The sequence below is a fragment of the Protopterus annectens genome, chromosome 7.part0 (assembly GCF_019279795.1).
Source record: "Protopterus annectens isolate FY-2018-M chromosome 7.part0, PAN1.0, whole genome shotgun sequence".
Lineage (NCBI taxonomy): Eukaryota > Metazoa > Chordata > Ceratodontiformes > Protopteridae > Protopterus > Protopterus annectens.
Genome location: NC_056739.1, coordinates 737,595,361 through 737,607,835, shown reverse-complemented (window position 1 = coordinate 737,607,835; position 12,475 = coordinate 737,595,361). Strand labels below are relative to the sequence as shown.

General features: G+C 40.0%; 2 protein-coding genes across 3 annotated transcripts in view; both read right to left on the bottom strand.

Annotated features, from left to right (window-relative positions):
• Positions 1-12,475, bottom strand: part of LAMTOR4 (late endosomal/lysosomal adaptor, MAPK and MTOR activator 4) — a 1,302,749-nt gene that overhangs the window by 98,901 nt on the left and 1,191,373 nt on the right. The window lies entirely within an intron of this gene.
• The window catches only part of TRAPPC14 (trafficking protein particle complex subunit 14), a 634,036-nt gene continuing 622,303 nt past the window's right edge, over positions 743-12,475 (bottom strand). Inside the window, exon 11 of the mRNA XM_044077266.1 lies at positions 743-1,719. Within this exon, the coding sequence (XP_043933201.1) occupies positions 1,566-1,719 (154 nt within the window). The 3' untranslated portion in view covers positions 743-1,565. The remainder of the gene's footprint in view (positions 1,720-12,475) is intronic.

The window sequence follows — 12,475 nt, the reverse complement described above, 5'->3', positions numbered from 1 at the left end:
ATAGAAAAATGTATTCGTTTTTGCAGTTACTCCCATAAAGAAGATTTATCCTATCAGAGTTTAAAAGTCCACAAATGAGTCTTCGTCAACAGAATACTGTAGGTTACTCAGGAAAGACAAATTACCGAATGAAGAATAGCAACTTTAAAAACAAACTGTCAGGAAGTACCCAGACAGTCTTAAGCTTTGCAGCTACTAAACATTTTAACACTGAAGAGCAGGTGAGCTGCATAAAGAACAAGAGTCAACATATAACAACCCCAAATGCACCTAAAGGTGCTTTGCCTGCTCTGCATACTGAATATGACTTTCTTAATCTATAGTCTGCAGCAGTGGCTTGTTAGTTCACTAACAGGCTAATCCTGGTGTACTCTGAGCAAACATCTAAAACTGCATGAAGCAAGATGAAAAACAGCATGACTGAAGTTTCCTTTCAAATACCAGGATATGTTGCAACCTTCATATTCACCATCAATTCTATATTTGAAACCTCACAGTAACTTCAGTACTCACACACCATCACAGATGTTTCCAAAATCTTTTACGGTGGTAATGTCAACCTGCTGAGAAGTTTGTTACTGTTTCTGTAATCAAATATGCTGCCACACTGCATTAATGCATGATACAGGGGGAACGGGACAACCTGGCTGTGTGCTTTAAACACTCTACTTACTGGCTCTATTTGCCAGCTTGGATAAAGTACAGTCAAAAACACTGTAATTCATTTTGCAAGCCACAGATATGAGATTACACACCATACTTTACTTCCCCCAGTAGAAACCCTGCTATCAAGCTGAAAAGAAACTCTGGGACTTCCAGATACAGAAACAATTACTTCTGAAGTTAGCAAAACTGGTCAAGACATTTCAATGCAATAAATAGCACTTCTCGTCTGCACAATGCTCACAAACCAGGGCCAGACCTTCATCTGACAAGGCTTACCAGCTGCTAACTTTCAAAAATACAGAATCATTCTTGAAATACTGTTTTTGACTGATGCCTTAAAATTAAATGGAAAGTCCCATATTGTTTCAGACTACATAGACATGGAGGGTTAAAAATCAGTTATGTGAAATGAGAAGCCCACCCCATACTAATGAACAAGCAAATTCAGTGCCACTGACAAGATGGTAAAAATAGGAAAAAAAAACCCCAAGAACATATGCCAAATGACTTCAACATAGCCCATCTAGCTGCAGCATTACTGGACTAGTTTCACAATCCTGCATTCTGATCGTCTCACTACTGTCAAAAATTCAAGTTTTCAACTGCAAAACAAACAAAAAAACATAAATATTAATTACCTGTTTTAGAAAATCCAGTGTCACTGACTACCTGTTAATTCAGTGTAATGTTTACAAAAAAAAAAAAAAAAAAAAAAAGACTACTGTGCCATCAAAAGCAAGTACCACCTAATGGAAAATTCTGTAAACTTTACAAATAACATACTGCATGATACAAATGTGCATAAGAGTCTTGTGAACCCCTTTCAATTTGCCTGGGCAGAGGCAATGGAGTTATTGACTGCTGTCCTGGCTTGCCAGTAAATTATTGGATCTAGAATGTCATGTGATAGGATCCACCACTAATACTTTGCATTCACGCTTAGCAATCTTGTCCAAGGACAGCACAGCCCTTTCTGGAGGTAGGTACAAGGGCCTCCCAATTGGGGATCCTACAGGAGGAGTGACTGCACGTCGCTCCATCACACTTCCAGTCCTGAAAAAGTAAAAAAGTGTGTAAATTACATTTTTTCGTAATAGAATGTAATATAATACAGTCAATCAAACACAAGTATGCATCTGCATAGCTGAACTGTACAGTTGTGAAAAAGGCCAGCAGTATCCTATTCACATCACCTAAATACTAGTTAGATTTAAACAAAGAAAATGAGTAATGCATGTGCCAACCACTTAATTACTACTCCACTTTTCATTAAAGCCAGAGTGGAAGAAGGGTTTTTAATTTGTATCTTAATTATCTGCTTATACATCTAAGGAATAAGACATAAAGAGGTGTGTTTATTGCAGCATCTTCCTAGTGCACAGTAAGGTACAAGGAGCATACTACAAATGCTTTCAGTATCAAGGCGTACATTTATTATAGCAATAACCCACGCCTGGGTGTGGGTAATGCTAAATTTACCCACGGTTGGCGTGGTTTGGTCCCGAGGGTGAAGCCCGAGGGACCAAACAAAGCCAACCGTGAATTTAGCATTACCCACACCAGAAGTGGTTATTGCTATTATACATGACATTATTTAAGAAAAGAAACTATTACTTTTCTTAAATAATGGCATAGTATAATGCCTGTTTACTGCCCTTCCGCAGATGTCTGGCATCCGGCAGTTCTGATGTACTGCGCGCCTGCGCAGTACATCAGAGCTGTGAGCAAAACAACGGAGAAAGCAAGATCTCCGTTGCTTTTTATGTCTCGCTATGTTAAATGAGTTTAACATAGCGAGACAGTTTAAAATAAGCAACAGACATCTCCGTTGCTTATTTTTAAACTGTCTCGCTATGTTAAACTCATTTAACATAGCGAGACATAAAAAGCAACGGAGATCTTGCTTTCTCCTTTTAAAACACTGTCTCGCTATGTTAAATGGGTTTAACATTGCGAGACAGCTTTAAAATAAGCAACGGAGATCTCCGTTGCTTATTTTAAAGCTGTCTCGCTATGTTAAACCCATTTAACATAGTGAGACAGTGTTTTAAAAAAACGAGTTATACTAATGGAAAAAAGTCCGGGCGACCGGACCTTTTTCCATTAGTATAACTCGATTTACAACGGGCACGCTGGCCAATCAGCGTGCTCGTTTTGGGGGGGGTCATGGTATAATAGACAATAAACCACACCTTAATATGTCTTAGCCAACTTTTAAAATGGACTTCCTACAAGCAAAACAAATAAATGAAAAGGATGTGCAATTTACATCCTCCCCTCCTTGTAACAGAAGAAAAAACAAATTACTCAAAAAGAGAGAAGTACTGTATCTGATTAGATTGTGTTTGTTACTACAAGTTCCCCCTGCAAATACGCATGTATACACACACACACAAAAGTAAAAGTGGGATACTAGTAACATTCTATAACTGCAGAACTACACAAACTATAATATTCAGCTTCCTTTTCATGCAGTCAGTTGTCTTCACTAAACAGTCACTAGTAAAGAAAGTACCCAGGTTAATTGTATTACTGCAGATGCTGGTCCTTTTATCCCCCAGCAGCACTATATGTGAACATGAGAGAAAGTGGCTGTTCATTTGGTTACTTATATTTTTAATCTTTACTTATGGTGAAGATGTGAATCTGAGTATATTCCAGAATGACCTGAGGTGGTCTTTATACTGACCAGAGAAACTCCACAATTCTTCTGATTAATTGTCACAGAATCAATAACATACAGCCAATTCAGGTACTTGTGACCACTGTTTAATATCTTACTTGAAGGGCAGCATCCCCTGTGCTATATTACAGTGTCAGTATTTGAACATGTATCTCAGTGTCTTGTGTGGAGGCAGAACTCATACCTTTCTGATAGTTATGGCATAAAGGCAAGTAAACTTACTGCGGAGCCATTTGGTAGCATTAAAACATGGAGAAGGAATTTAACAAATTTATTTATTCTTCTTATTAGGTTGCAAAATGAATTTGCATATATTAATAAAAATCTGAAGAATACTTTCAATTTGTCATCCTGATGCACTCAATATACATTTTCCTCATAAGTTCATAATTATTCTGTATATCATGCCTTCCTTTTCAATTTTCAATACCCACCAACCCTCCCACATCACTCATCTTCTTGTCCATGACTTTTGAGTTTTTTTTTTTTTTTGGCTGCCAACAACATTAAATTTAACAAGGCCTAATTATGTCTTGGCACTTCTGATCTAAATACCAACTCAAAAATGATCGTATTCATTAATACCATTAGCTGCCTCAACATCTGTATCAAAGCATTCTGTACGGGGGTGGTCTCAAATAAAATCGATTCCATATGTTCAAAAAATGCACATTCCTAGTTCCTTTCCCTTTATCTTTACACCTGCAATATTTTCTTCCCTAAATGGGATAATATCCTTAGAAGTCTACTCAGTGTATAAAAATACCTGTGCAAATATTTTCATGCAAATATCCTAAGCTGTCTATACTCTCTTGCATCCTCGGGTGATCTACAAATCTCTATACATTGTTCCTTCATAATTTGTCTGTTATCTTTTCTAAACTCTTCTGATTCTTATAGTTATGCAAAATCGTATATGCCCTTTTTTGATTACAACATCTACTCCTGGCTCCACTAAAAACTCCACCAGGGCTGGACTTTCAACTGCTATTTCTCTCTCTGTCTGTACACTGCTGTCAAGTCTCTGCAACTGCACAGTGCACATAACCTGCAAGTCAAATACTTGCTTGACTTCCTCAGGTCCTTTTACATTTTCCTCTCGCTCTATTTGTTGTTAGTAGCTTAGTACTTAACTAATTTTGTCCAGTTACTATTAGCCACCACCTCCCTGCTTAATTTGTCTACCCTTACAGTAGGTATATACCTACTTGCTGCAGTTGTACACTGTTTTAAGTCTTTATTACAAATTTCTGCTACTTTAGAGATGTAATATTCTCTATGGATGCTACAATTTTCCTTAATAGCTTGCTTCCAAAACACTAAGTCATCTTTATATTGTATACCTTCCCCTTGCACCACTATCGTCTTTTCCCATTTCTATATACATTTCTCAGTTTGTTATTAAAAGTGTATATATATATATATATATATATATATATATATATATATATATATGTATACTTTTCCATTATTGGGGCAACACTTTCAATGTGATTGTTCAGCTGTAATCTAGTTCCTTAACATGTCTGCTAACCACATACCTGTAAAAAAATATTTGTTTTAATAATACAGTTAAAAAAATAGAGGTTATTTTTAAATTTTACACACATCTGGTTAACAGACGTGTTAAGCTACTTGATTACAGCTGAACGATCCTGTTGAAACTGTCAAGTTATCGCCCTGAAATCTAAGTATACCCACTTTGATTTCTGATTTTGTGTTTCTGTTTGTTGTGCTCAGCTTCCTCGTGTCACTAAACTAGCAAGTCTGCACTTAACAGATACATACATACATACAAATGTTTCAAGCACGGGTATAAGCCATTCTAGCTTGCCAATAAAACAAATGAACTTTGCACATTGCAGGGCCATTACGAGACAAGGAACTGGTCGACTTCTGGCTTTTATTCATTTCCCTGTTTCACTGCACTGCTGGTGGAACTGAGTGAGAAGGCTTGTCGTGGTTGCAAATATGTAACTGAGTGATAGCACGACTGTCGGGACATGTAAATCGCCTTTTAAGTGAAGCCAACAGCCAGAGCATGTTGTTAGGCCCCCTCTGCTGGGCAACGAAGGAAAACCACATCTTTTGTTTTGCTAATGCCAGGAGGGTTTTGTTTGGATAAACTTTACATCCATCAGTAAAGTGCGTTTCTGCACTCTCATGCAAATCCCCTGAAAAAATAACGTTGAAGACTGGGTAAAGTACAAGTCACAGAGGCAGGTAGAGGCATGATGAACACATTAGATGGCTTAAACATCTATATGAAGTTATACATTCAAATACACCATTAACCCAAACTACTTTTCCATTATCGAAACAGCTGTGCGATCATTGCATGTGCCTGCTAGCACGTTAGAACTGTTGTCCCGATAAAGGAAAAGTACACACACACACACACACACACACACACACACACACACACACACACACACACACACACACACACACACATCTCTGTGGAAGCTGCTGTCACTGTTAGTAATAAGGTGGGCCCCATTTTTCCTGTAAGCACGTGTCTACTCCTCCTCAAATTTCCTCAGATGAGAGTAGTTTACTAGGTTTGACTCAGGGTTTAATTCAGGCTGTAAGATCCTTTTTTGTAAGGTAGCTTCTGGTAAAAGAAAAAGGGATGCCACTTTTCCTGAAGAGATTCAAAATTCTGAACAGATTTCTGATGTATACTCAAGAGGAGAGCTCAGTTTCAAATTTTCTTCTGGGGGGGGTTCTCTTTCTCTGAAACTATTGCTAGAATGTGCCATTATTTGCAGTGAGAGAACCCTGAGGTTCTTCAGTCTCTAAGAAAATACCATGAGTTGTTACAAAACAAATTCCAAAACCTACAGCCATTCTTCCTGTTCTGTCTTGCTTTATAGGATGTGTGTTGCTACCTGCAATTTTCCTGACAGCCAACCAGCTGTACCTAAAAAGGCAGATAGGATGTATATAGGTCCTCAGTCTTTTAAATTTTTATATGCTATTACCAAACTTGATCAAGCAGCTATAGCTTTAGTTAATTTCACTGATAAACAGTTAATTCCAAACCTACTCCTGATAAAGATGGGAAAATTATTGATAAGTAGAGTAAAAAGGTGTATATTTCTGCAACTTTGATTTTCAGAATTTTGAACTGTCAGGCTCATATGTTAAAGTTTGTTCTAATTGTGAAAGTATGAGGAATGTTTTATCTGCAGTTTCTTGTTGTGAGGAAAAAATATTTATTTATTTATTATTATTTTATTTTATTTTATTTTACATTTGTTTACTGGGAAAGTCTGACTGAACATGTCCTTTTTACAGCGGAGGCCTGGGGAGAAAAGCTCCACATAGACAATACAGCATAACAATATAAGAATATAGTTCACTACACAGAGTAACACAAGTAGTGGATAACAGTGTTAAAAACAAGCAATAGCCCATCTTTTAACTAACTTTCATGTTAATTATACAATAATTTAGTGTAATAAAGTACAGCTAACACAAAATGAGAACTTATACATTATAAGGGACTACAGTGAATAAAATACGGCACAAAGTACAGAAAAGAAAGACATTTACAACCCTGTACAATTTTTTGTGTAGATAGACATGGTTATTGGAGGATAACTGTTCCTGTTTGTCATAAGAGTAAGTGTGTTAGTATCAAAGTAGGAGAGGTATTAGTATTGTCTGAGAGGGATGGTTTAGTCAGGAGCAGAGCAAGGGCACAGCCACTTGCTTGACAAGCAAGATTTTAGTATAGTTTTATATTGCGACAGGGCTGTAGTAGAAGTAATGCCATGTGGTAGCTTATTCCAATTTTGCCAATATAATTTGAGAAAAGGGACTCTCCAGCTAGGTTATTGGTTGTACTGATTTCAATGAGGGGTTTGTTGGTGCAGTGTAGAGTTCTGGCAGAGAATATGGTTGTAGTAATGTTTGAAGAGCAGGTGTTTTCTCAGGTTGGTAGAATATTTTGTGTGTTGTAATTAACTGGTTAAAGAGAAGGAGTTGGGGGAGTTCAAGCCAGTTGAGTTGTCTGAGTACTATACAGTGGTGGGATCTAGATGGCGAGTTTGTAGTATATCTGGCAACCTTGTTGTAACAGGATTCCAGTTTTGCTAACTCAGTTTTTCTTAGATTTGTGAATATGGGAGATGCATAGAGCAGAGTAGAGATCAGGGGAGATTGGGCAGTAGAGGTTTTAGTGTTTTTTTGTGAGGTAGTGTTTGTTCCTAAATAGCATTCTAAGTTGTTTGTGTACTTTTTTTTACTGTTTCGGATATGTGGATGTCAAATCCCATGTTGGAATCTATTCAGACTCCTAGTAATTTGGTATGTGGTGATGAGGTGATGATGGCGTTGTTAAATGACACAATGTTAAATGTGGTAGTGGGTACTATTGATTTTGTAGGTTGGAAAAGCAAGAGTTTCATTTTTTGGGATTTAGAATTAATTGGGAGTTTGCTAGCCACTTCTCTACTGATAGGAAGGATTTCTGAGTTAGTGTTTGAGGTTCATACATGTTAGTAGCAGCACATCACTGTCGAATCGTCTGCATATTGTATGATGTCCTGCTGACCAGGCTGAACAAGGAGAGGGTGACTGTGAGCTGTCTATCGGGAGCTAGGATCTGCCACATAACACACGCACTTAAGTCACTCCAAAGCAAGTACAAATATGACTCCGTTATTGTCCATGCTGGTGTGAATGACCTGAGACGTACCTCCCTGGACTACATGAAAAGAGACATAGAGGAGCTCTCCGATTATGTAGCCCAGGCTGGTATGACCCTGACCCTGAGCAGCATCTTGCCCTCACCAAGAATGATACCACAATACAAAGACAAGATGATCAGCTTTAATAATTGGCTCAAGTACTGGTGTCATTCTAAGGGGATCCAATGTCTGTCTGCCTGGGATGACATGTTGGACAAGCCACGCTGCTTCGCAAGGGATGGCTTACACCTGTCACCACTGGGCTTCCGGATATTGGCTAAGGCTCTTGCCACCCCCATAGTGCCTTTTTTAGACAAGACTCAAAAGACAAACCCACCTCCTTAGAAAACAAAAATGGAAAAAAACTAAGGGTAATGCTGCTCAACGCCAGAAGTCTAAATCTCAAGATGCAGGAACTTGATGCACTCCTCAGCATGGAGAACATCGACGTCTGTGCAGTAACTGAAACCTGGTTCAAGGCTCCTGAGAGCACCCCAGCGCTACCAGGCTATACCTCGTATCATGCTTTTTGGCACCAAAACCCGGGCCGAACCACAAAAGGAGGGGGAGTGTCCATATTCATCAAGGACACCCACACCTCCAGGTTAGTTGCAACACATGAAGCATCAGAGACCATACAGGTGCAACTAACCATAGGCAAAACTGCTATACAACTGGTAGCATGTTACAGACCACCCTCCCAATCTCAAGAACACCACTCAGCCTTCCTGAAGACATTGGAGGATATGAATGTATCACAAAATACCATCATACTGGGAGACTTCAACTACCCAAACATAGATTGGGTACATTATTCTAGCCCTAATACCCTAGCCCAAAGGTTCCTGGAATTCATAAATTCAAATGCACTGGAACAACTAGTCACCTCTCCCACTAGGGTAGATAATATACTAGACCTGATCATCACAAACATGGGGACAAAATGCTCCACACCGGAAGTATACCCCTCACTAGTGAGATCTGACCACAAACAATCACCCTGGATATACATATCCCACCTCCACCCCCAGCACAAAAGACCACGGTGAAAAACTTCTCAAAAGCAGACTTCACTCTTCTTAAGACTGAGATGGTATCCTTTAAGCCTACTGTGCCAGTGGATACCACATCCCACAATGCCGAATCCTTCACAAATGCTTTCTATGGACATCTCCAAGAATGCATGGATCATGCAATCCCAAATAAATCCAAGTCCTTCTCCACCAAAGGCAAGCGTCCTGTCTGGTGGACCTCAGCCATTAACAAATTGTATAACAAAAGAAGGAAGCTACTGCACGCCAGAGCAAAATCCCATGAAGGGAAGACATCTCTGATCAACATTAGCAGAAAACTACGTTCTCTCATAAAACATCCAAGGCCAACTTTGAGAGAAAAATCGCTAAGGACACTAAAGATAACCACAAAGCCTTCTTCAGCTATGTTAGAAACCTGGGCGGAAACCCTCAGATATGCTCAGAGTTGGTTCACAACAACAAAAAATACACTGAACCCACAGATATTGCCAACATTCTGGCTGACAGGTTCAGTGCAAATTTCTCCCCTCCCTCACCCCAAAAGAAGAAATACTTATCCCAGCTGAATGTAATCTCCCTGTCATCTCAGATGTCCAAGTGAGAACTGCCCTAAACAAAGCTAAAAACACAGCATCAATGGGACCTGACAGTATCCCGGGTTGCGTGTTACGTGAACTCCAAGAGGAGCTAAACCCACATATAAAAATGCTATTTAACCTTAGCCTTACTTCGGGATATGTACCTGAACACTGGCGTACAGCAACAGTGGTCCCACTCCACAAAGGGGGTGCCTCTACAGACCCTGGAAACTACTACCCCATAAGCTTAACCAGCCTGGTCTGCAAAGCTATGGGAAGAATCATTATGGAACTCATAAACAGAGACATAGGGGACCTACAGACACTTGACCCACCCAGTTCGGCTTTGTAAAGGGCAGATCCTGCCTTTTGAACCTGGTTAACTTTTTCGAAACAGTCACTAGAGCCATTTATGAGGGCAAAGCAGTCCATACAGCCTACCTGGACTTGGCTAAGGCCTTCGACACAATACCCCACTCAGGCATCATAGATAAGCTCAACAGCTTAAACGTAAACCCTTATGTCACTAGATGGGTTGCAAACTGGCTAAAGGACAGAACCCATAAAGTTAAAATCGCTGGAGCAATGTCAGACTCAAAGCCAGTCACAAGTGGTGTCCCACAGGGATCTGTCCTGGGACCCCTCTTGTTCGGCATTTATTTCTCAGATGTTAAAGCAAACATGGGAGGGCTGTGGCTGACAAAGTTCACAGATGACAGCAAACTAGGCGCCATAGTCGATACACCAGCGGACACATACATCCTACAAAAAGGCCTCACAGAAACGGACAACTGGTGCGAGTCACGGCCTTAAACTAAATGCCAAAAATGTATAGTCATCCCTTTGGGAAAAACAAAGTACCCACAAATTATCACATAGACAGCAACCCACTGAGTACGGAAAAAGTAATCAGAGACCTAGGGACCCAAGTCGACAGCGACCTCTCATTTGACACCCACGTTGCCAAAGTGGTCAGAAAAACATTCTACCTTGCACACCTCATCATGAAGGGATTCACATCCAGATCCAGGGATGTCACTGTACCCCTGTACTCCTCCCTCATCAGACCCATGATTGAGTACAATGCCCCATTTGGTATGTACCTCACCCGGCATTTGCAACAGCTGGAGAGACCACAAAAGTACCTCACCAAGAGGACCAAGGGTCTCCAACATATGTCTTATTCTGCCAGACTAAAGAAACTTCAGCTCTATTCAGTAGCATACCGCCTGCTCAGAGGTGATCTCTGCCTGACGTACAAGGCCACGTCCAATCAGGATCTGATGGACATGCTCCACCTCAAAAAATCCAAATCCATCAGGACCACGAGAGCTAAAGACTTAAACCTCGGCACAAGTATAAATAGGACATGCTGGAGGGATAGATTCATAACCCAGAGGCTTCCCATGCTTTGGAACAAGATCCCAGTTCGTATTAGGCAGAGCCCCTCACTGACTCTCTTCAAGAGAAATCTTGATGAGTGGATGGGAGATCGTAAGTTTACCCCAGGGGTCACATCTGTGTCACTGCTAGACAGGGGCACAGTAAACTAATTCTATTATATAAGGGGACCTTCATTGTGTCACTACTAGACAGAGGCACAGTATTCCAAATTTATTTTGTACATTTTTGTACCATTTCATGGGGTGGCAAAAGCCACATCACTATGGCTAGGCCTACAAATGCCCCAGGGCAGGTAGCCTAGTACTATACTATGAAACTATGAGTGAGGCCTGTTGGGTAGAGTTATGTAGATTATTTGTAAATAATGAGAAGAGCAGAGGGCCTAAAATTGAGCCTTGTGGGACTCCTAGGGTCACTGGGGGAAGGGGTGATAGAGACGGCTGTCAGTATTTTGCTTGCTGGCATCCAGATAAGTAATCCTGGAACTAGGCAAGGATTGATTAACATAAGATGTTGTCTTATTTGGAAAAAAAAAATAAGATGTTGTCTTGTCCAATCTCACCTTAATTCTTGCTGGTTGGGTTCGGTTCTGACTCGGCCTAATACAAAAGCTCGAGAGCTTCCACTGGCTCGAGGCTAACCCCTATCCCATGATGAACCGGATACCCAGATCTCGTTTGCCTCTCAAGCAACCGGGATGTCCTCTTCTGACTGGCTCGTTGCCTAAGTAGTATATTATTATATATTTTACAATAGTTTCAGATAAAAACTTTTTTATGTAGTGCGAGATAGATTTACAACCCACGTTCCTCATTTCTAGACTGTATTTTCCCCTCTTGTTCTTCTGCGAGACCCGTTTAAGTTAGAGGGCTCTCGGCAGCCCATTTAACTTAGAGGGCCGCTCCCCTTCCCCTCATTGTATTTTTTTTTTCTTACCTGGGGAATCCGTTTAAGTAAGAGGATTCCCCTCAATACTTATCTTAGTTTCTTGTAGGATTGTTGTTGTTGTTAAAGTAGCTTATAGTATTCTTTATTTAGATAGTGTGTTTAAAATAGTTAAATCTGACCTTTGGCATTTTTGCTACCTTTCTGGAAAGTCTTGCAGTGTGTTGGTTTAAATTTCTTGTGTGGTGTGATGTAGTTATTAGGCTCCATTGTGTGTTAGAGCCGTTGTGTGAATTTTTTTCTCGACCTTTTACAAACTTAGGAGTGTTGTTGTTTTTTGCTGGTGTTTTCTCCTAATTGCAAACAATGTTGAAAGAAAAAGATAAAGATCCAAAAGATCCGAGACAATCAGGATTTAAAAAATGTGATCAGTGTACACAAAAGATGTCTCTTATGGATGCACACACTAGCTGTGTGTATTGTCTTGGTGCCATCCATTTGCAAGACCATTATACTATTTGCCATGGT